The sequence below is a fragment of the Topomyia yanbarensis genome, chromosome 3, assembly GCF_030247195.1.
Source record: "Topomyia yanbarensis strain Yona2022 chromosome 3, ASM3024719v1, whole genome shotgun sequence".
NCBI classification, from domain to species: Eukaryota; Metazoa; Arthropoda; class Insecta; order Diptera; family Culicidae; genus Topomyia; species Topomyia yanbarensis.
Window position 1 is genome coordinate 142,526,285 of NC_080672.1, and position 26,101 is coordinate 142,552,385.

The 26,101-nt window shown below is 40.2% G+C and overlaps 2 protein-coding genes across 2 annotated transcripts; both read left to right on the plus strand.

Moving 5' to 3' along the window:
- Positions 1–411: 411 nt before the first annotated feature.
- Positions 412–3,237, plus strand: LOC131687256 (uncharacterized). Its single transcript, XM_058971329.1, has one exon. The coding sequence runs from the start codon at positions 412–414 to the stop codon at positions 3,235–3,237; it is 2,826 nt and encodes a 941-aa protein (XP_058827312.1).
- Positions 3,238–3,523: 286 nt separating this feature from the next.
- Positions 3,524–5,362, plus strand: LOC131687257 (uncharacterized). The gene has a single exon (XM_058971330.1). It carries the CDS (start codon positions 3,524–3,526, stop codon positions 5,360–5,362), a length of 1,839 nt encoding a protein of 612 aa, XP_058827313.1.
- The last annotated feature ends 20,739 nt before the right edge of the window (positions 5,363–26,101 follow it).

Sequence of the window (26,101 nt, forward strand, 5' to 3'; positions counted from 1 at the left end):
GGATTTCGGAGAACGGAATCAGTGCATGAACGTTGGACAAATTTGTGTGAAGCGTGCTACGAACAATGCACGTCTATAAATGTGCTGGATGGACAATGAGTGCTAAAAAATAAGAAGAGACGCTGATCTATGAAACACATGAAAAATAGTACAGTGATAACCCAACAAAGGTTGGCGAAGAAAAGTTATTGTGCTGTTGAGATTTGAGCGGTGTGCTGTGCAAAAATTGCTCGATGCCAGTTGGATCGCCACGTTGCTAGGCTTGATCACTGATGTATGCCTTTCATGCTTTCAGATTGGTATAGGTGGAATCGGTACGGTTTAGAAATCAGGTAAAATCGTGCAAGTGGTGGGTTGTTTCTGGGAGTTGTAAAAAATATTGATCAGATTTAATTTTGCGCGTCTTCTAAGATGGCGGCCGAGAAGAAGCTTTTGGTGACGTCATATAGCCGTATGATTGACTCTATTGAGTCACGTTCGGAAAAAATGCTGATCTTTGTGCGTTCTTTTGATCCCGAGAAGCAAGACAAGTCGATTCTCGAAGACAAGCTAGAGTCGGTTGAAGCCATGCGTTCTTTGTTTCATGAGACTGAGGTTAAGTTGTATGGCGTTATCAAGGAAGATGAGGTTCAGTCGTGTCAAATGACCAGTGAGAAGTTAGAAGACCTGTTCGATGAGATACGTCACATTATTCGAACCAAACTTCGTGCGATTGATCCTCCCAAGCCAGCGAGTGCACAGGTTGTAGTTGCGACTGCCCAACAAACCCAAGCAAAGTTACCAGACATCCCTCTTCCTCGTTTCAACGGACAGTTGGAGGATTGGATTTCCTTCAAAGGTCAGTTCAATGCTCTGATAAAGCGTCGGGAAGGTCTTCCAGAAAGTGAGAAATTGTTTTATTTGAAGGCAGCCATTCAAGATGGTGCCGCCCGCCATATTCAATCGTCCGAAGACACTTTCGCGTCCCTTTGGAAATCCCTTAGCAGTGAGTTTGAGAATAAAAAACTGCTGGTCGACAAGCACATTGCTCAGTTGTTCCACTTAAAACCAATAATTCGTGAGTCAGGGTCTGCGCTGCGATGTTTGATAAACGATGTTACTCGCAACATTCGTGCCTTATCCAATCTTGAGTTAAAACTTGAACCTTTGTCGGAACAATTCCTTATTCACCTTATCTGTACACGTTTGGATTCCCGTACCAGGAAGGACTTCGAACTACAGTTAATTGATAATTCGCTACCGTCTTGGGATAAACTGCTCGATTTCCTTCAGTCGCGCTGTAGGTGTTTGGAGAATATTGAACAAGACGGCAAGGACTCCTCTGTACATGGTCTAGGTTCTCGTACCAAGCCTAACTTTAGCGATCGCTCGTCGAATGTCTCCAAATCGTTCCCAGTCAGCACAGCTCCAACCAAGTCCAGTCCAACATGTTTCCTTTGTAAAGGGACTCACTACCTGAGTCGATGCGAGCAATTTCTTCGACTACCACAATCAGAACGTTTTTCGAAAGTTAAAGGTTTGGGTCTCTGTTTGAACTGCTTCAGTAATAAACACCATGTACCGGAGTGTAAGTCCAGTTCCTGTCGAAAATGTGCCCGTCGTCACCACACTACATTGCATGAACTGGATCCAATACCGTCAACCTCATCAAACATAACCAATCGATCGAACCCTGCACCTTCCACTTCATCGACAAATTCGATCGTTGCTACTGTATCATCAACGACCAATCGAAAAGGTCAATATGTTCTTTACACAGCAGTGGGTTTAGTCGAAGACGAAAATGGAAATTCGATTAATTGTAGAATTCTTCTCGACTGTGGGTCTATGCACAATTTGATCACTACGCACTTAGTCAACGCGTTGCGTTTGCGCATGATGAAAGTTAATTTTGCCATAGAAGGCGTTTCTGGAGCACCGCATTTAATCAAGAGCAAAGTAGGAGCAACGATCCGCTCTAATGTGAACGCTGACGTTTCAATGAAGCTTGAGTTCCTAGTAATGAAGAAGGTTACTACTGACTTACCCCTAAGATCATTTCCGATAGACCCCGAGCGAATCCCAGCGGATGTAGTACTGGCAGATCCTATGTTCAATCGATCGCGACGAATCGATATGCTGTTGGGAATCCAAGTGTTCAACGAATTATTTACTGGCCAATCTTTTTCGTTGACGAATGATCGTACGTTCTGGTGCAAAGAAACGATTTTTGGATGGGTTGTTGGCGGAGTAGTGAACGAGCAAGAAGAAAGGTCAACTTCTACGAATTTTTGTGCAGTCATGACGAACGAGGCATTAAGTGAACAGATTAATCGATTTTGGGAGATGGAAGCGCTTCCCGAAGCACGTAAATTGACTCAAGAAGAACGAGCAGCAGAGCGAAGTTTTTCGGATACATGCCGGAGACTTCCAGATGGACGATATGAAGTAGGTCTCCCAATAAAAGAAACTATTCAAAAGCTCGGAGATAGCCAGACTATGGCGTTGCGAAGATTTGTGCAGATGGAGAAGCGATTGTTGCATGATTCCAACCTACGAGATCAGTATCGAACATTCATGAACGATTATCAAGAGCAGAGTCATATGATCAAACCGAAGCAACATTGTCCAACAGGATATTTCATGCCCCATCACGCGGTGTTCAACCCCGCGAGCACCACCACGAAGACGCGAGTCGTATTCGACGCATCCGCTGCTACTACAAGCGGAACCTCCCTAAATGATCACTTATTTGTTGGTCCTGTTCTACAGCGAAAACTGACTGATACCGTGCTAAGATTTCGTGTTCCAAAGGTAGTGTTTACAGCGGACATAACTCAGATGTTCCGACAGATCCAAATTGGACCCGACGATTGGAAGTATCAGCAAATTTTCTGGCGGATAGAGCAAGGACACCCATTGGAGATCTTTCAGTTGACCACGGTTACGTACGGAACGGCTTGTGCACCGTTTTTGGCCACGAGGACGCTGGAGCAATTGTGCAAGGATGAGAGCAAACGGTTTCCTTTGGCATCGAAGGCAGGGACTGAAGATTTTTATGTGGACGACCTGTTGAGTGGAGCTGATACTGTTGACGAGGCTTTAGCATTGCAAAACGAATTCATTCAGATGATGGCTTCTGGAGGGTTCAAGTTGCATAAATGGGCTTCTAACCATCCTGAATTATTACAGTCAGTACCGAACGCCGATTCAGAGCAGATTGCATTTTTTGAGGACGAGAACGTTTTTCGAAAATAGAAATATATAGAAAACTACACGCACGTTGGGGTTAACTTGGCAACCCCGTAGGGATGTGTTCCTGACCAAATTGCACGAGATCAGTTTCCACTCAGGACCTATAACAAAGCGATCTGTGTATTCGGATATAGCAAAGTTGTATGACCCGTTGGGCCTCCTTGGTCCAGTAATTTTTGCGGCGAAGGTGCGACTACAGAAATTGTGGAAACTGGAAGTTGACTGGGATGAAGTTTTAGCCGAAACTTATGCTGAATCGTGGGTAACTTTCCGCAATCAACTTGTTCAGATGGGAGAAATAGCGATACAACGCGGCGTATTGCCATCTCAGCCACCACGTCAGGTGGAACTACATGGCTTCTGCGATGCCTCCGATTTGGGCTACGGTGCATGTGCCTACATCCGCTCTATCGACGACAACGGTCACTACAAAGTTGCCTTACTCACCTCAAAGTCTCGAATCGCACCCTTCAAGAACGCTAAACTGACTATACCGCGCCTTGAACTTTGCGGAGCGCTTGTACTTGCACGATTGATTTCTAACATAACGCACAATTTAAATATTACCTTTTCCAGAATCATTCTCTGGTCAGATTCCACCACAGTACTATCCTGGATAAGAACTGATCCCACCAAACTGATGACGTTCGTAAGCAACCGAGTTATTGAAATCCAGGAACTAACGAAGAACATAGAATGGAGACATATTGGGACTCATGATAATCCCGCTGACCTAATATCGCGAGGGTTTATGCCTTGCGAAATCCGAGCATGCACACTCTGGTGGATGGGAGCAAGTTTACTGTCCCAAAACGATAATACTTGGCCAACGAGCATCCAACACATACCGCCAGAGCAACTCCCGGAAACGAAAAACCCCTCGATCAGTCTCACAGTTACAGAACCAACGACGTTCACCCTGTTCACCATCGAAAGTAACTATCGCCGAATGCAACGAGTTATGGCGCTAATGTCGCGGTTTATTGATCATCTTCGTCAAGACGACCGCAAAAAACATCGCTACGGACATCTGAATATACGAGAACTTGATGAAGCAACAATGGCGCTGACGAGAATCGTCCAGAAGGAAGCATTCCCGCAGGATTTCGATTGCCTGGAAGCTGGAAAGGTAATCCATAAAAATAGTCAACTTATCACATATTCTGTGTTCCCAGACAAATCACGGTTCAAGGTGCTACGAGTTGGCGGTCGGAGTCGTCATGCGACGTGGATGCCATTGAGTCAACGACATCCCATGGTGCTACCATCTCGACATCCGTTTACACATGCTGTTGTTCGAGCTTACCACAGTGAATCCCTTCACGCTCCTCAACAGTTGCTGCTTAGCATACTGCAACGTCGGTTTTGGTTGATACATGGCCGCAGTACAGTACGATGGGTACTCAGACGGTGTGTTACTTGCTTCAAGGCGAAGCCGGTGATAATGCAGCAAATGATGGGTGATTTGCCAAAGTCCCGTTTGGAAGGCGGCTTTGCATTCCTGAATGCTGGGGTAGACTTCTGCGGGCCGATCTACATTCGTCAGCATAATAAGCGATCAACGATCACGTACAAGGTGTATGTGGCGGTGTTTCTATGTTTCGCAACCAGAGCGATCCACCTGGAGCTGGTTGGGGATATGACGGCAGATGCCTTCATCGCGGCCTTGCAACGATTCATCTCACGCAGAGGTAAATGTGCGAAATTATTTTCCGATAATGGCCTTAATTTTGTTGGTAGCAAAAACAAGTTGAGGGAGATGTACGACATGTTCCAGTCCCAGCTCTTTAAGCACAAGTTGGACGATTTCTGTTCAAAAACGGCCATCGAATGGCATCTGATCCCGCTCAGTGCTCCACATTTTGGCGGCCTTTGGGAGGCCGGGGTTCGATCCGCCAAATATCATCTCAAGCGAATTACTGGCACTGCCAACATGAACTTCGAGGAATATAGTACAGTACTTACTCGAATTGAAGCTGTGCTTAACTCGAGGCCAATCACGCCGATGTCAGTGGATCCAACCGACATACAACCTCTTACTCCAGGACATTTCTTGGTCGGTCGCCCGTTGACCGATATCGCCGAACCTGACGTCACCGACCGCAAGGAAACGACACTTTCTCGTTGACAGCGACAGACGCAGATGGTACAGCATTTTTGGGCTCGCTGGTCCCACGACTATATCACAACACTACAGAATCGAAATAAATGGCACAAACGTTTCGCTGTTAAACCAGGACTTATGGTGATCGTACGCGAAGACAATCTTCCGATAATGCAGTGGAGACTAGGGAGAATCAACAACGTCATTCCGGGCCCAGACGGCTTGGTGCGAGTGGCCGATGTTCGTGTGGGTGGAAAAATGATCAGACGACCTATCGCTAAATTGTGCCTGCTCCCAATTGAGGATAACGACCTTGCTCAGGTCCCAGTAGATAACGAAGAGAGTAGCAATTGAAATCTATTGATTTCAATGGGGGCAGCATGTTGGGAATTGAGACATCCTAATATAAACCTAGGCTTAGACTTTCTGTTCATCGTGTGTAGAGTTCAATTAAAATTAATCGATGTATATTGTCTGTACTTATCATTGTGTCGATCAAGAGAGAAATATGATTTATCTCAACTCTCATAGGCTTAGGTAGAAGGAAGATTAAAATAAACGGTCTCTTGGCTCCAGACCACCGCACGATCAGGTCGTATATTTTTCTGCCGTATAACACCGCGTGTTTAAAGATTGTCACATTCCGAAATCCGACTACGTTTCCCGTGGCCACTGATGGTCCGTACTCGCGCGTGCAGCTATCGAAGAGTTTGAACAATCACAATATTGACAGGTAGGAATCTGTCCTGGGTGCGTGACTAGTGTTCGTTGAGAATATTCAACACCATGAGGTGATTTGCATGTGAAAGTCAAGTAAGAGGGAATAGGTTTTGTCCGACGCATTCTCACCACACGAACTCCGTTGCGGAGTCTTAGGAAGAAGTTCCTCCAACTATCTTCCTTAGCACTATTCACCTCTCCGTATTTTGACAGGATTTGTTTGATAGCGAAGGAACTAGTACGTGGTGCCAGGTCATGTTAACATTTATATACGTTGGGATACTGTATAAGATGTCATTACATTCGATGACGTGTTTCATGTTGTTCTGGGAAGCGAATGATTCTGCTTGACTAATATTTTTTAACATATTCAGTACCGCATGACGTAAATGGTGGAATTGCACCGCATGAAGTACCGCAAGCTACGCTGAACTTCAAGTTTACCTTCAACATTTGCTCCCCTTCATGAATTGATGGTATTACCGGATATTTCGTGTAGTCAACAGCAACACAGTTTGCCCGCATCGTGATATACTTTTGCTTGGCATTGTCACTCATTGTTTATTCATGTATCACACACTAGGCAGAAGGAATCAATTTTTGCCAAGCGTCGCGCGGGTAAATTTGATTACTTGCCCTGCTATTGCAGCGGAGCGATTTCTAGCTTCTGAACTGAGCGAGATGAGAAACCGAAGTGATCTCCGACTTCTTCTCCAAACTCGGAGGCAACTTATACGTAGATCGATAATCGTCGTATTGCACCCGGCGACCGTTTCTCAGTTTACCATCCCTTGGTATGGTCGCATTACACGCCTTTGTTAGTAGTGCCGTGAACTCGTTCGCATTTAGGGTGAAGAGGATACCCTCAAATTCAAGTTCTTCGACGGACACGTTCCTGTGAAAAATTCGTCGCTGTTGTGCTATCTTATGACAAGCGCCATTTAGCACATTTCGAGAAAAACGATTTTTAAAGTTTGAGATTGAATATCTTGAAACTTATAAATGGTATAAACAATCCGAAGAAGACAATTGATGCTTCTATCAATTCTGCGTTAATCTCTCAAATATTACGAAGATCGATTGACTATGTTGTGAGTTTTTACTATAAATGTAAACAAAAGTCGCACTCACACGTGTCATAGGCGTGTATTGATGACAAAATTTGTATGACGTGTCATAATCGTGCATGAAAAATTTTCCATAGAAAAGAATCATCAATTTTTAACTTTTATTCATATTTTTGCGTTCATATGGTCTATAAACAATCGGTGAAATGCATTTTGAAGGAAATGAGTCAAGGAATCTAGAAAAAATTGTTATTTTTGGTTACAGTGTTGCCAAACATCCTTTATTTCCAGTTTAAAACTAAAAATGTGTTTTTCTCACAACTCGTGTAATTTTCTTTTGAAAATGTTTATGCCATTGTATTCTTCAGACATTTTCACACATAAAAACATCTAAAACTTCAATATAACTTGAGCAAATCCCTAGATACAGTACTTTGAAGCAAAAAACTCACAATTTCTCATCATGTTTCTCGCTATATCTAAGTAACCAAGTAGAATTTCAAAATTCTGAAAACGCCACTTTGTAGAGCTTTTTCAAACAAGTAATGTGGCATATCTAACTCAGTTTACCCCAAAATGGCGTTTGTCATAAGATAGCACAACAGCGACGAATTGCTGTTTTCCATCTTCACTCGTTTATATATCTTCTACATATTCATATTCATGTGTAGTTCATAGTCCTGTTATCAATGCTGTACCAAATCGCTTGGTGGTCGCTGTGGATATATCCTCGCACACTTTTCAGTCCATCTTTCCGGTTACTCCAAGGCTACAAAAATTGACATCGATAATGGATTCCCGGTTCTTCCTGCGGTAAGTGCTTTGCTAGAGCATTCTTGATCGCTGATGACCAGACAAAGTTCTTTTGATTCCAGCGTCTATCTCGAAAATTTCACATGTTTCTGGTTCTTGGAATATTTCAGAATTAATGTCTCTCCGGCTTCTTGGAAAACGGCTTATTCGATTTTCACAAGCTTAGCCTTAAACGGAAGGTTTGGTAGCAGATTTTGATCTGACCAAGTTCATAATAATCGCACACATGGCTGCGGAAATACGGTATGAATACTACGATCCCATATGAAATCTTTAAATGTCAAAAACCTTTCGGTAAAGCTCATGTATATTGAATATTGAACCACATATAAATCTCCAGGAGTCTGATTTGAATTCAGATTGTTTCCTTATCGAAATTATTTTCGAATGCAACGATCGATTATGTCTCTATCGACTGTTGCGTTTAAAATGGAATCTATTCAGAAGTCGGTCTGTATTAGCCTTTCCATGAGATGTTTGTTTGATAATACACAGATGGGTCCTTCCTTCCGCGACCAGCAAACGTTTCATTTGATGTTGGACTGGATCGATGATCTCATTTGAACTTCACATTTACCCGAGAATGGTCAAAATAAAAATTATCATGGGATGGTAATTTCTAAAACTACCATAATAGTTTTCAGTTACGAAAAGAAAAACTCTATGGAAGCTATTGTTGTTCTATAAAACGTGACAATTTTTTGAATTTTGGTTATTTTAAAAAAATTATTTGCCCCCTGATTTTTTTCAGCGATTTTGAAGGGGGGGGGGGGTGACATAATTTTTAAAAAATATTTGTAATGGCCTAATTCAGATTGTTGGTCTTGATGAGCTGCTTAATTCGTTCTTTGACATGATACACTTACCTTTTCTTATTTTCACGATTTTGGGTTATTCAACTTGGATAGTTTTATCTCATTTTCACTAGTAACAGCTCTAATTGAAAAATTATGGCACTTATTGTACTTTTTTTCCTTTTTATTTTATTGTACTTTTTTTCCTTTTTATTCGAAATATTTAAAATACAAAGTATACTTTTAAAGTTAGAGGTATTTTAAGACAAATAAGTTTTTTACACAAAAAGTTCTATAACTCTGTAACGGTTGAGATTTGATGGTATGTGTAGAACAATTTTTTTCTCCAAATATGACAGTCTATCACCCCCTGAGAGATTCTTAACCATGTACCAAACACCCTGTATAGTTTAATCAACAGACCCTATGGTTGAAATATATTTTGGTTGCTTTCATGTAACTTTCAAATGGTTTACAATATCGCCTTGATGTCAAAGAGAAAGTTGCACGAAAGTTTACGGGCCTTTTGAAAAACCTATTATTGTTGATGGAGAAACGCGACTAATTTATGAAAAGGTCGTAATAAAGCAAAATAATTGTGTTGTTAAAACAAAAGTTAAAATATCTCGAGAACTACTACATTTTAGAATTTTTTTGTTAAGAGCATTTCGATTTAAAATGGCGTTTAGAATCATATTCAAAAAGAAAATTGTATTTTTGACTGCAAATAGTAAGAATTATAAAAAATGTCAAAAGTTGTTGTTACGAAAACTTTTTTATTGAAAGCTTCTCCATGATCCAAATACACCAAAAAGGTTGCTTTTACGTCTTTAAAACGATAAACATTAATTTTTTTACATTTTTGATGGGGTAACGCGAATAACTTTTAAAAAGAGCATAATTACACGAATTAATTGTTTTTGAAGTAGCAAAATTTCAAATATCTCGAAAACTATCGCATTTTGGAAGATTTTTGTTAAATGCATTTTGATTTTAAATGGTGCTTATAATTATATTCTGTAATAAAATTACAATTTTGTATGTCAATTAGTATGAAATTTAAAAACATGTACGAAGTTATTGTTAGAAAAACTTTTTTATCGATTTTTTCTCCATCATTCAATCACAATCAAAATGTTTGTTTTCTCTTTAGGTTTTTGGTAACAAAATATAAAAAATTTAAAAAAATGGGTTTTTTCGAAATTTAAATTTTTATCATAAATTTTTGTTTTTTTTTTTGAAAATGAAACAACATTTTTTTCAGTGTATATTTTTTTCGGACAGAAGTATTCATTCCCTGTAACTTGTTCTCAGATAGTTTTGCTGTATAAAATACAGTAATCGAACAAAAAAAATTTGAAATTCGTACACGTAGAAACGTTTACGCCCTTTTGAAAAATTACTCTTGTATCAAAATATTCCAATTGCCAGAGAATATCATGGAGATTCATACAGCGAACACACCTGCAAAGTTTCGTTCGAATCGACGATGGTCATATTTTGCGGTCGGCCGGTTTCTCATGGAATCCCTCTAATGCTAGCCTAACCAAAACGAATATGCGTCTTTCCCCCCACCATCTATTTAGTAGCAAGTGTTGCTAAACGCATTTTCAGCTTTTCATCAATAACGTTCCTACAATATTTTCAAAGAATGTTTGCAGATTTGATAACAAGGGAAATAGTTGGCAAAGGAGATTTATTTTTTTAACCATATTTATCGAGAAGAATCATTTGAAAATTTGCCACTCAAACGTGATTCCGTTGCATATCATTAGATTTGAATTAACGTCCCGAAGTGTCACGACACTCCGGTTATGTCGCAGACAATACCCACCCATATATTTTATGATGAATAACTTTAAATATTCCTCACCCAAAGCACTTTTTATCCGAAAATTCTGATAAGTTCATCCCACACACCTACGGCCAATTTCTTCACTTGGATGAAAACCGGTTTTCGTTGAAAACCGGTTTTCGGTTAATTTATCACCAGCAACCTGAAAACTGGTTTTCAGCGAAACCGGTTTTCATCCAGTGAAGAAATTGGCCGCTAGAAAAATCGGTACATTTATGTCTTCTGACCCTGACATATACGAGCATTAAAATTACTTAGTTTTACCAAATACAAACATATTTGTATTTGGTTTTACGTTTGATTTTAATATTACATGACATTGACTTTCGTAATCATGTAATTTTACCCAACATATGGCGTTCGTTCTGAATGGCAGTAAGCATAATTGTATGTCATTGGGCATGTTTTATGAAATATTAAACGAAATACGGTAATGTTTCGTCATTTCGTGAGGTATGGTTTGTTAAATTGTGGTGTGCAATTACGTCAATGATAAAATTCATATTTTTTGGTGCGCACCTAATTTTTTCTGCCGAGTCTCAGTTTTTTCGCATCTTTTACCGAAATCTCAACAGCTGAGATTTCAGTAAACATTTTTTTGCTGAGATCTCAGTAAAAGTGACATTTGATAGCTGAGACTCTGAAAATATTTCACCGAAAACCAGAAATCAAATCTCAGTATATTGAGATATCAGTTGCAAAATTTGACTATATGACTGCCGAGCCGAATTTGAAGTACCGGCTTATTATGTATTCTACATCTCTCCGGTTATCTCGCAGACTTTACCCACCCATCTTTTTCAACACCGTTTTTGAACGATGCTGAAGCGGCTGCGGCTTTTCGTAACGTTGTGCATGGTTTTCTGAGAACATTCAATCCAGCACAAACGAAAACGTTCAAGTGGAAAAGCTTATTTTCGACCGATTGTGTGATTGGGTTAAATTTATCTTAGGCATTCTCGAAACCGTGCCATGCATTTTCACGAGTCGTTTGCATGTCCGCGGTGGAATAATGTCGAATTATTGCGTTTTGCGAAATGAGTTGGCTTGGTTAAAATTTGGATAGGTTCAAATGTATTCAAAGAATTTTCATCAAATTTACGGAGTTAAACTATATATCGACGAAAATTACAGAGTTAAACTATATGTCAACGAAATTGTATTATTCTGCGTCGTTCGAAGAAGGACTTGCAGTGCATTTTTGTCGTGGAGAGTGAGAAACTCGGTGTTAGAATAAACCACCTAGAATCCATTGACATTTATGAATATTTGCCGTATTTTATCCGCATTTAATGTATCAATAAGTGTGAGATTTCAACGATAAAATTCAGAACTAGTAACGTTCGCCAAATTGTCAATAAAACATCTAATGTCAATATATAACAGCATAAAAAATGTAATATTTAAAAAGTTATACATGGTGGAACGAATTGTTTACGAAAACATCCTTAGGTACAAAAAATTATTTACCGGACTGAACAAAAGAATTCGATTGTTGAATTTACACTAAATCTGCCCTACTCCATTATTCCTCCTTCTTGGCCGAAAAGCTCTTAATTTTCGCACAACGCAATGTAACTATGGATGTCAAATTACTTTTGTTAATTCTTTCAATATATTGCTAACTGTGCATTCAATGCTATCACGGATAGCTATACGCATATTTGTAACCATCAACTATTTTCGCATCTTTTCAATTGCCATTACAAAATGTTCCTTGAAATAAAGCGCGATATACTGATCTCATCTCTGTGATGCCACGCCTAATCATATTCATTGAATGTTACTATTAAGGCCATTACAAATATTTTTTAAAAATTATGTCACCCCCCCCCCCCCCCCCTTCAAAATCGCTGAAAAAAATCAGGGGGCAAATAATTTTTTGACCATTCTCGGGTAAATGTGAAGTTAAAATGAGATCATCGATCCAGTCCAACATCAAATGAAATGTTTGCTGGTCGCTGAAGGAAGGACCCATCTGTGTATTATCAAACGAAAATCTCATGGAAAGGCTAATACAGACCGACTTCTGAATCGATTCCATTTTAAACGCAACAGTCGATAGAGACATAATCGATCGTTGCATTCGAAAATAATTTCGATAAGGAAACAATCTGAATTCAAATCAGACTCCTGGAGATTTATATGTGATTCAATATTCAATATACATGAGCTTTACCGAAAGGTTTTTGACATTTAAAGATTTCATATGGGATCGTAGTATTCATATCGTATTTCCGCAGCCATATGTGCGATTCTTATGAACTTGATCAGATCTGCTACCAAACCTTCCATTTAAGGCTAAGCTTGTGAAAATTGAATAAGCCGTTTTCCAAGAAGCCGAAGAGACATTAATTCTGAAATATTCCAAGAACCAGAAACATGCGAAATTTTCGAGATAGACGCTGGAATCAAAAAAAACTTTGTCTGGCCATCAGCGATCAAGAATGCTCTAGCAAAGCTAAATATAGATCTTACAAATAATGGTATCATCGGCACTTACCGCAGGGAGAACCGGGAATCCATTATCGATGTCAATTTTTGTAGCCTTGGAGTAACCGGAAAGATGGACTGAAAAGTGTGCGAGGATATATCCACAGCGACCACCAAGCGATTTGGTACAGCATTAATAACAGGACTATGAACTACACATGAATATGAATATGTAGGAGATATATAAACGAGTGAAGATGGAAAACAGCGATTTTTCACAGGAACGTGTCCGTCGAAGAACTTGAATTTGAGGGTATCCTCTTCAACCTAAATGCGAACGAGTTCACGGCACTACTAACAAAGGCGTGTAATGCGACCATACCAAGGGATGGTAAACTGAGAAACGGTCGCCGGGTGCAATACGACGATTATCGATCTACGTATAAGTTGCCTCCGAGTTTGGAGAAGAAGTCGGAGATCACTTCGGTTTCTCATCTCGCTCAGTTCAGAAGCTAGAAATCGCTCCGCTGCAATAGCAGGGCAAGTAATCAAATTTACCCGCGCGACGCTTGGCAAAAATTGATACCTTCTGCTTAGTGTGTGATACGTGAACAAACAATGAGTGATAATGCCAAGCAAAAGTATATCACGATGCGGGCAAACTGTGTTGCTGTTGACTACACGAAATATCCGGTAATACCATCAATTCATGAAGGGGAGCAAATGTTGAAGGTGAACATGAAGTTCAACGTAGCTTGCGGTACTTTATGCGGTGCAATTCCACCATTTACGTCATGCGGTACTGAATATGTTAAAAAATATTAGTTAAGCAGAATCATTCGCTTCCCAGAACAACATGAAACACGTCATCGAATGTAATGACATTTTATACAGTATCCCAACGTATATAAATGTTGACATGACCTGGCACCACGTACTAGTTCCTTCGCTATCAAACAAATCCTGTCAAAATACGGAGAGGTGAATAGTGTTAAGGAAGATAGTTGGAGGAACTTCTTCCTAAGTCTCCGCAACGGAGTTCGTGTGGTGAGAATGCGTCCGACAAAACCTATTCCCTCTTACTTGACTTTCACATGCAAATCACCTCATGGTGTTGAATATTCTCAACGAACACTAGTCACGCACCCAGGACAGATTCCTGCCTGTCAATATTGTGATCATCCGCTACACCACGGGAAACCTTGCACAGAGACTGCTAAAGAAATTCCACCTGATACGACCAAAGCCGGTATACAATCATCGTATGTTAAACCACAACCAGTTGGTAAACCAACGACTGCAGACCGGACATTCACAAACACCAACCAACTTCCATTACCAACATCGAAGTAACAACGATTACAGCAAATATTTCCAAACCAACAACTAACACCACCAATAAGGAATCTAATACCGATGAAGAAGAATTTACAATAGCGACCCGTAAGCACAAACAACAAATAAGAACATCCCACGATGAGCAAGATGAATGCAGTACCGATGATGACATGGACGTAAACGAAAACGCGAGAGAAGACGGACCAAATGACCCCCAAGGTTCCACGGCTCAGTTGTGCTAACGCATTGAGCCGTGTCAAATATATTTAAAATTAAAAAGAAGTCAGAAAGCTCGAGGGAAGCGAGCTGCAAGAACCGCTCTCAACAAAGCAGTCAAGCTGTACAAGAAAGCCTTGCCACAAAGCCAACGCAAATTTCCTTAGGAGAGACCTACAAAGCACCACCAGCTGCACCACCTGAAAGGTGCCCGGAAAAGATGGAGGTCACCATTGAAAGGTTTTCCCCACAACATGAATCTATTTTCGCCGTACAGTGAGGAGGATGATCACAAAGATGAAGATCGATTTACCAACAAACAGCTTATCGAGATGGCGAAAGCCATAAAAGTGAAGCGATACATGAGAGCCCGGATATGTTCAAATCGATCCGACAATTGGAAGCGACAAAAGCTGATGTTGCTTCCGATGCTGGGACAACATGGAAATCTTTCAGCGTAGTCAATATATCCCTTGGTAATGTTAGAGAGAAGGAGTAATCCTGAACAAGCTAACGAAGTACGCGGACCGTGAGAACGGCATCTCATGTAATTCGGCTTCCTTATAGGCAGGTCCAAACGGTTGTGGGAGCTGTGGAGACAGCAGAGATAAGGATATCGTTTTTGCGTGGTGGTTCCCTTAAGCGTGAAGAATGCTTCAATAGTATTAGCTGGGAAGCAATCGCCCATTTGCTGTACAGCATGAGTAACTCTGCAGGATATTATAGAGCTACTTTCAGTACCGAACACTGATCTACGAGACAGACAAGGGAGAATAACAACTACAAATGACGTTCCTCGACTCGACGCTGTGGAACGCAGTGTACGATGGAGTATTGAAGCTGAACCTTCCCAGAGATATAACGATTTTCGGCTTCACGGATGATGTGGTGTTCCAAGTAATCGGACAATCGCTAGAAGAGGAAACACTCGACACGGAGACGATTGCCCATCATAAAACAGAGTTGGTGATGACTAGCAGCCGAAAGACACCGCGGTCAGAAAATATATCATCGACTTGAACTTTTAAAGTCACGACGATTATGTTAAGGGGAAGGCTGTGAGAGCAACCACAGCTTTGCTTGAGGCGCCAGTGTACTGGGCACCACGAACCAGCGGAAATCGAAGCATGTGAGCAGACTAGTTTCACCGTCAGGGACAAGATCGAGTAGGTCGAGTGAAGCGCCAGTGGTGGGTCGTCGAGTTTTCAACGAACCGGAAGCAGCGAACCTGAAGCTACGCTCCATCCGGTATCGCCGAACCGTCCTCGCCAAGTACTGGTTGGCCCTTTGAGTAGGATTTATGGACTATGCGAGTAGATTGCGACAAAACTGGGAGCTAAATGACTCGCGCAACAGGCATCGGTATTGGGAGAACTTCCGACGAGGAATTGAGATGGCTCGCGAAAACAGGAACTAAATGGTTCACAGAAACGGGAGCCAAATGTCTAACGGAAGTTCATCACTGCGATTAGCCGGATATGTGTTCGGAGCTAAACCGCTCTAATGTATCATTTTGTCTTAAGACTGAATCAGCCTCCCCACGATATAACGCTTCGATGCAATATCGTGGAACAAAAGGAAGGAAGAAAAGTGAGGACTGTTAGTAGTGGTTAGGCACAAAAGTGAGTCCCACCTAGGGCCAATGCAGTTTTGAAGTTGTTTAACCATACTATAAAACATACAGACATTTTCAGATATCGACGAACTGAATCTTGTAGTATATGACACTCGACACTCCGGGTGTACCTTAAAAAGTCGAGTTTCAGAGTGACTGCACAGTCTTCCTTATATGAAAAAAGCAAAAAATTAACTGATGATTGCTATACATTTCATAAATCCGTACGACTATCAGATGAATTACTCTGATGTGGCTACCTACTGTGCAACAAGATGGGGAAAAATGCAAAGATTTCGAAGATGTACACGGAACCGAGCCGAATTGCTATCATGTACCAAACAAACAAATCTACAAGTCTTCAAGCACAAGCGATAAACCAAAGCTGATGTTTCCACTAGAGTTCGAAAAAGTATAGTATGCACAGGATGTACGTTCGCCAGGCTACTGTATACGAAATACGCAATAGAAAAAAATATCAGAGAAAACCATATCTGAGATGAATAATTCCATTGACGCACACTTTACCTTTGGATTCATTCCAGAATGTTTTCCAAAAGTCCATAAGTGAAATGTTGCAATCCTGTTTCTGTACATTGTTATCAAGCAGGTTCACCTTTGACCGATTTTCATGCCTTGTGTGTACAATCGGTCCATGTGCCGCCACAACGGAACGAAAACTATTCAAGCAACCAAAAGTTAATACCTTAAAGTACTCTTAAATGTTTACATTAAGTTCTAGAGAACTTTCAAGATTTCTTTTTGGGGATTTAGAAATTGCACTGTTCGGAAAATGTTTTAAAACGAAAGCTTTAGCATCCCTTTCCTATGTGAACTTTTGATTCAGTAATGTTTGCTTGAATTTTTCTAGTAAAACAAATAGCTCAACCCCGCTATACGAAATCACCCTGTGGAAACGTCCACGATTGTTCAATCGAAAGAAAATGTAAAAAGAAAAAAAAAATTGTGTTTATTAAAATAAATATTTATTTTTTGTTTGCCCCCCCCCTTCAGAAAAAAATTTGTACTTGGACATAATTTTTAAAAAAGATTTGTAATGGCCTAATCTGTTTGCGTATGTTCAATTATAGGGGCCCTTAGTTCAATAGTGCCCAGGGGTCTCGAGTGGTCTTAAGACGGCCCTGCGAGTAGTCGAAACTTTTAAAGGAATCCCAATAAGCGAAAAACGGCATGCTAAACTTTTGTGCAAGTCCAAAAGGCACCGAATCTCGATGCACGGCCGAGAGCGGAAAAATCACGTGATTTAGCTGTGATGAGATAATTCAAACTATTGTCGCATGGTTACAGTAATAGGATATAAATACGCATACGCTCAAGCTCAACAATCTCATAAGGAAAAGTTAGCACCTATAAACAGTCTTATCGAAAAAGTTTAGCAAGAAACTTAATTTTATTGCTTCATAATTCCTCGCTCACACACATTCTATGTGCTCACATCCGAAGTTGATTCACATCACACCTGGCTGAAATTGTTCCTTGCGAGAAATTCCACTCCTATTTTAGGAACTACTCAACCGGAAAGGTGTGCGAAAGGTGTACCTCACCACCGTAAGCACAATGCTGTGGGAAAATACGCAGCACACCACCGTTTTCCGAATGCTTTCATTAGGAAAACTCAGAGCTAAGATGGCATGTACGTTAGTTGAACAAATTGTCGAGGTGCTGGAATATTGAAAAACTTTTCACCGCCTCTGCTTCCGATGCTAATCATAAAAGTTCTGTTTCCTGGTTCGGTCATATCATTAACTAAATTTGGTTATATGAATACAAAGTGTCGCTCACGGTTGCTAACGAAGCTAAGCTCTTCGGAGGAGGCGGTAGCCGGTGGCTATGCATAGCTCGGCTATGGATAAAAGTTGCAGGATGAACGATCCCAAATCCCGTCGATGGAAATATCCAGATAGCAATGAATGAATGTATAACACACGAGTAGACTATGACTGCCCTCTCAAGTGCAATTGAGCGCAGTTATGAAAGGGGAAAGAAAAATGTTTTTCCGGTCTTCGCAATATGCTAAGATGTAGAGATAACGAGACTTTACGGACTCATATTCAACGTACGGCGAAGGCGCTTCAAGCGATTGCTGGTGTTATTTATATGTTATACCAGACGGAACTCGTGTTTGTAGCTTGTCGGTAGCTGTATCCGGTCTCACAATAGAATTAGTCTCTTGTTGACCGTTGAAAAAACACTTAGTTCAAGCATGCATCAGCAATACTATAGAGAAAAAGATAAAATACGAATAGACATAGGTACAGAGAAACAGAAAGACGGAAATTTCGTTGGCGTTGTTGATAATTTCCATCAAAGTCATCTCGGTCTAAAGTATCCACATGACAAAATAATGATCAGAGGTGAGAAGCGAGTGATGACAGGTATTAAGCGAGAAGTGAGAGATTAGAAATCAGAAGCGATAGGTGTGTGTGTGTGTTTTGATGATGGTGGAGTGTGATATGAAAAAATATGTGAGGTGAGCTGTGAGAAATATGTGATAGGTGGAAGTTGATAAGTGAGTACTCAATACTGAAAGGCTAGACAGGTGAAGTGAAGAAGCGCAGGGTGAGAAGTAGAGATGGATATTTACTGTATGACTGCACTCTTTTTCAATTACTCCGGAACCGAAATTCCGATCAAAAAATATTATTAGCAACCGTATCAGACCGTGGCGAAAAAATTGGTAAATCAGGCACGGAAATTATTTAACCCTCCGGCACTCGCGCGAATGGCTCCCCGAATGAGCAGCCGTTGGTGCTGAAAGGAGATTTCTCTAGAATTTCCGAAGGTGTTGCACAAAATACAACGGCGCGAGTGCCGGAGGGTTAAGCTGTTTCTAAAAGATACTCGTCACGGAGACGGGACTGGATCCATACGAAAAAAAAAATTCTGTTGTAGAATGCTTATTATGAAATTCCTACAATAGATGAAGATTTAGACCTAAGTTCAATAATTTCAATGTTCCCATCGCTTCTAGCTACAATAAGCACATACATATATACAAGCTAGAACCTGTGTAAACATTTAAATGAAAATGCGTTGAAAATCACCATCGCATACAGGTTCGCATAGATGGATCACCATTGTGTCCAAAATTGCACGCAACGCCCTTATAGCGTTTGGTTGCCGATGGTAGCGCCTTGTTTGTTAGTTCTCTGTGCTTATAGTCGGCATAACACGAACTAATGGCAGATTATCCAAAATATAAGAGATGAGTTCTAATTTCTAAACTCAAACTTACTATTTTCAATTCTACTAGGTTAAGCTCTAATCATAACAGTAGGAATTAGAATAGTATGAGATAATTTTAATAGTTTTGTTGGGTTCGCTTTAATTCAGTCCACGCGCAAGCATATCAGATTGATTTACCAAACTATCTTCCCTTTGTTTATGTATATGCCCTTTCTACTGCAGCCGATCCCCTGAACGGGTTGGTTGGGGCATGAACTAACGCAGCAACATCGAAATCGAGTGTACCTAATTAGGTATATGGTTGATGGTAGGGCCTAGTAAACACTCGTCTGCAGAATGCGCGATGGGTTATCCGTCAGCGTATTGTCCACAGCGCATACGTCAAGAACAGTTGGAAGCCTGTTTCATTGCAATAACCTTACCCTTAGGCCAGCAATTTCGGTCAAAATTTGGGTCGACGATTACTACAATGTCGCCGACAGTAATTGGTTTTTCTGGAGTAAACCACTTGGTTCTGCGTGTGATCGTGTCACGGATCCACTACTTCCAGAATAAGTTCGCCGTGATCTGAGATTGAGTTCGACAGTGCCGTCTATGTACCGGACTGCCATCGAAGCGAACCAACGACCTCAGATCGTTTACTGTTCCTTACAGAAAAAGTTAGGTGTTAGCACATGTGATTCATCAATATTCAGGGGAATGCCGGTCACTGGTCACGAGTTGACAATGTTTTCTACCTCCATCAACGCGCTCTGATGCACTTCGACGGCAGGTAATCTACCGGGTTGTAGCTTGCTTAAGTTCAGCTCATGCTGCGGATCACACGTTACTAAGTAGAGCGAGTACGACAAATTGAAGTTCCACTACTGGATGCGACTTGAGATAAATTCGCTAGCCAGTTTTCCGAAATCGAGCTGCTCGATCGCCTGCTTGATCACCTTGATTGTAACTTGGATGCTAGTTCCGCGATCGCTCTAGATGACTACCAGTACTCCCCTCCTACTCATGCCATCCAAGCAAAACCAGATTTGGGCCGAAATAATTCGCCCCCATGTAGGTGAACCCAACAGCTGTACGCGGCCAGACGAGAATGTGGAAGAGCAGCCATCGTTGGAGTTTGCGGTTTCCCTCGATCGTTTTAGCATCACTGGCACTCTCTCCGAATCGCATGGTAGGTGGCTTTCAAACGAGGAATACGGTAGCGTTATAGAACTTCCTTGATGATTGTGGAATGGTTTTGGTGGTTGAAACGTTCGTGAATGTCGGCAATAATCAGCTGTTTGATGCGAAGGTTACGAGGAAGAATGACGGGTTCAACAAAATCGCGTTCGGCAAATATACAGCCTTTGTTCGACCACGGACACCGGTAACTCCATTCTCGTCTAAGAAGGCGCAATGCAACAGTGGATTGTTCTTAATCATCTTCGTCCACTCATCTCTCGCAGAGTGATTTGCGGCTAGTACGGTGTTTTCATCGATATAGAGTTCCGACTGTACTTGTCGGAACAGGTAGTCTTCCGCTTTAGCTAGCTCTTATTGCACCAGCGGTCTAAAAACACGATGTTCTTGTCTCGTAGGATCCATAATCTGGAATGGACTTGTTATTGTCAGTTTCTCGAAGCTAGGAATCGGAAGCCAGACGTGTTCGTTTTGTCCAAAAACTTCTGGTTTGCATGCGACCGCAAACTAATTATGTATGCTTCAAACATTGAACGTAAACGAACGGTGTACATGTTCGTGTCGAACAGCTATGTGAGTACATCGTGTACGTACATGAATGCAAAATACGCACCAAGCAATGCTAGTAATAATGGGTGCAGCTAAAGAAAAATTTAGTACCACGACGCTATGGTTACCATGTACGCAAGAAATGTAAAAGGTGAAAAGATTTCGAAATTGTGAGCCCAATTGCTTAGATTTGTTGTTTTAGTGTACTAACAACAATTCAATGTCACTTTGGTAACATTGACTCCCATAGATGGTTCCGGTATTCCCGGGAAAAATTAACAAATTCACATCGATTTCTTGGAGATTGTTAAACCGATTTTTATAAACTAAGTCATAAATGAAAGGTATATTATCACCATAGATTGCTGTGACATTTTGTACGGATCGATTATATGGTTTCGGAAATAAAAACTGACTTGTTCGGTCACATATGAAATGCCCATATATATATATATATATATATATATATATATATATATATATATATATATATATATATATATATATATATATATATATATATATATATATATATATATATATATATATATATATATATATATATATATATATATATATATATATATATATATATATATATATATATATATATATATATATATATATATATATATATATATATATATATATATATATATATATATATATATATATATATATATATATATATATAGGGTGACCATATCAGACAACTAAAAAACCAGGATAGTCGAAAGGGTTCCCCCCGCTACCTCTCAATCGACATTGCCTTTTCCGCATGTTTTCGGCAGATAAAAAGTTCTGAGGTCTGGCAGGCAGAGCTTCGTCAGTAAAAAAGTTCTGGGAGGAAGAGCTCTGCCAGAAAGTCTTTCGTCGGAATTCGATCACCAAGACAACAAAGGCAGTTCTTGCTACACCACCATCAGAAAACGTTTCATGCTGAGATGGTCCGTGCAGGACCGACGAGGAGTTTTCAGTACTAAAAACACGACATTGACGTAAATCAGAAACATCAGCGATCCCAAGTAGCTCCCTGCGCTATGCCTGACAATCCCCAATGACAACCATTATCTCTCGATTTAAGAGCTGAAAAACCTACCGTTGCTACCAAAAATTTCTCCGTTTAATCGATTGTTATATGAAAACTGGTGGATAGCTTGGTGTAAATAATATCAGCTTGAGCCAGAGCTTGAAAAAACATCCCTGCGTGAACAAAATTCAATTCATGCCCGTCGCGATGAATGAAATGTTTGGTTCGTTTCCCTCGTCATTCGTTCTCCCGACACAGCGTATTCAGTTCGGTTTCAGAAGCAAACTGAAGTTTTTTTCCGTTCTACCTATGAGAGGAATTATTGAGCAAAAGTGCACCAGATATAGATTATGCAGTTCACTTATGCTCGAAAATGTAGAAGATGTCAGCTTCTGCCTTCAAACTGTCCACGTAAAAACAAATAAATGCTTTGGTAGGTGAAGGAATTTATATTTCCCCTGCACTCAAGCATTCCATTCTGCATGAAGTTTCAGCAGTTGGAAAGTTAATGAATGAGGGAGGCGGTGAATCTGAATTATGGTTTCGGTAAATACAAGCAGAAACTGATTTTGAAATTTCGCAGCACTGGTTTGAGCGCGACATTCCATACTCCCTATTATGTAGGATGCTAGACTCGGCGGTTAGTCGCTGTTCAGCGCCCAAGCGTAACGGCATGTTAATCGTCCATTAGCTATTTCATTTATTTGAAACGCCTCAATGCATTACCTGAGCCGTGGATCTTTTAATATTATCAATGTGTAAATAAAAATAAATATATCGAATTTTATTGTATATCCATCGGATCTTGTGTACGCGATTTGTTACTTTGGGTAATGATCTTATTTCTTGTTGAAGATCTATTTATTTCATTGCCTCTTGTTGCTTATGGATCACTTTGTCCGCTTTCTCTCGGTTTATTGTTTTCGTTCATGCTATCCTCGCTGTTAATGTTGTATAGGCTTTCACGATTACCTGGTTTGAATTGTTATTTACTTTATTATATTATGGGACGTAGTAGGCGCATCATAATGATCGGACACGCTGTGCGTAGGTTCTCTTGTTCCAGTATTCGTTGGTGCCTGAGCTGCAACTCCGGTGGTTTATGGTTTCGTCACTCGCCTTCTCACGAAACAAAAACCGTTGGAAATACCTAGAAAAATTTTCTCCAGGTTTCAACTTTTAAGGATTCCATCGTACGTATTCCGACATGATGGTTGTAATAAATTTATTAATAGTACCCAGGTGTAGATCGTGCAGACGCACATCAATCTTTACATTGTAAATATAAACGGGTATCTTGGTCCTAACATTATCATGCTCAACGACGTATTGCATGTTGTCTTCCATAGCGTAACTTTCCGTTATGGCCAAGTTATAAACGTTAACAGTAACGAGTGTGGTGGGCTTGTATGACGACGACTTCCGTTAGTCTAAACTGCATTTGCAAATTTGCTGTTGAGTTTCAAACATCTTGAAATGAATGATCGATATCGCACCGATGAAAGTAACGGTGCTTTATTGTTCAAACTTTCTTGGGATGAATTTTATTATTCGATTGCTTTGCTTGTTTATAGTACTGGAACGGTTCATATAGACAGTAAGTAGAAACGTTCGTTTGATTCACTGCACTGTTAACAAGCAGAGCGACTGATTAGGTACTGGTATCGACCCCGTAGTAATTCCACGATCCCCAGCTCGAGAGAGCGCTCAATGAAATTATTCCACGATAGTTGATATTTATCTTTTTATGGAATGAATTTCCAGTAACACCAAAAAAAGCCACTAGCAAGAGGACTCAAGTAGAAGCAGAAACACCCAAACGCAGATGTGTCTTTTCAGAGGTACCAAAGAGAATTCTTCGGCTCCCGGATTGAAAGGCGATTTAAGCCCAGAAGAAGCGCTGGTAAACATTGTTTTATCGATATTGACGAGGCACTCTTGAGAGATTAAAAAAACATCGGAAGGTACAATTGGGAGATTCGACTTATTAAGTTTTGTTTGTCGCATTCCGATGGAGGATGAGTATAAGTTGCAGTTATGGTTGCGGTCGGTCGTAACTGCGATCTGGAGCATAGTGAAAAGCGAAGACTGAATAAATAGAAATATATTTGGCTTACAGGAGAAAAACCAGGACAAATCAAGCATTTTTCTCGACTTCCCAGGACACCAGGACAGTCAATGCAAAACCACGACATGTCCTGGGAAACCAGGACGTATGGTCACCCTACATATATAAGCCAGAACTGTAAAATTTTCCAAGCAGACAGTACACAAGTCAAAATATTTACATCTCACAAGATGCACATAAAAGGTGCGTCACAATTCACTTGAATTTACATTTAAGAACATCCCAGTCAAAAAGGGTAAGTTGCTGGCTAACGGGGGGCTATTTGCCAACTCGGATGCGCTAATTGCCCTTCAATTTGCCAGCAAATTGCTGGCAATTAGGGGACTATTTCAAATGCAACATTTGGGCGAATTGCCGCCGTCATTTTTTTTGCCGCCCTACCCGCCCTTAAATCGCACCCAAATCGCCCACGGAACGCGCCATATAATCAACTTTAATTGCCTAATATGAAAATTAAAAATAATGCTTATTTTCGGATTCATTATCTACCCACATATACTTATCAGTATACTAGGTAATCACCACCAAATTATAGGAAGAATCAATGCTGAAATTGGTATTGCACTTCAAAACTTATCACAATCTGACGTTCATTAAGACTTTAGGTCTGAGATCTTGTTCTACTATACATACACAATTTCCCACATTCGTTGGCTAAATGAAGTGCACTAGACAAACAAATTACAAGTGAAAACACACCAATTGTTCAAAAAACAATTTTAAGCTTAAGCCAAAAATGAACCGCCATGTTTGAAAAACGCGAAAAACAACCAAGTCCATTTCAGCCGCCAGAAAATTTGTCTAAGTATTGAAATTGCCTTTAAATCGCATTCGTAAATTGCATTTGTTCCGAGGGGCAATTAGCACAGGCGAGTTGAATCAAACGTCAAACTTTTTAAATCGCCTGACCATGTTCGTCCGCATTTTTTTTTGAAAGGGATGTATTGCACAGTTCCCACCAAATCGAACTGCACGGTATGAAAGTGTGATGAATCAAAACTGTGATCAAAAGTGCAACTCCTTCGACCTGACAAATTATTGACATAGAAAAGTATCAAAAACAAACTTCTTCTTACTTTTAGCACAGAGAACAGACATATAAGCTAGAACAAACTTTCCCGAAAACCCATTTAAATGAAAATATGCATGCGTGAGTCACCATTGTATCCAAGTTTGCACACAAGCCCCGTATAGCAATTGCTGGCCGATCGAAGCGCCGGCCAGTGGCAAGTTGCTACTTACTGTTGTCATCTCAAAATGACAGTTTGATTTCTTACACAAGTTGAAAACTTTACTTGTATGTCAGTTCTCAGTGCTTTTAGTAGCTGGAAGGTTAGCATGGCTGCCAGTATCCCGGTTTTTACAATAAATTTGATGGAAAAAAATCATTTTTTGTCGATTTCATATCATTTCATTTGGCAACCGTGAAAAAAGTGTGATAGCGAAGTGCATCAAAAATCCAACTTTCAAAGCAATAAGCAATAAAAATGCGCTTTGTTCACAATTCTCCATCTCCATCAAACTTTTATCCGAGTTTACATCAAAAGAGATACAATATTTTATTTCACATGTCAAAACATGTAAAATTATATTATTAGACAGCAAAATACGTCGCAATGTTGTTTACGTCAAATGTAATTTTCATTTTTTCTAAGTGTGTACACTAAAGTTCAAACATCGAATTTGCATTTTTGGTGGCAAATGCCTTTAAAATGCATGAAACGTAGAGATTTGATGCTATCTCCAACAAAAAAATAACAGATATTAGGAATTCCACGAAGATCCGTCCGAAAGTAATTAAAATCCTGATCGACCATCT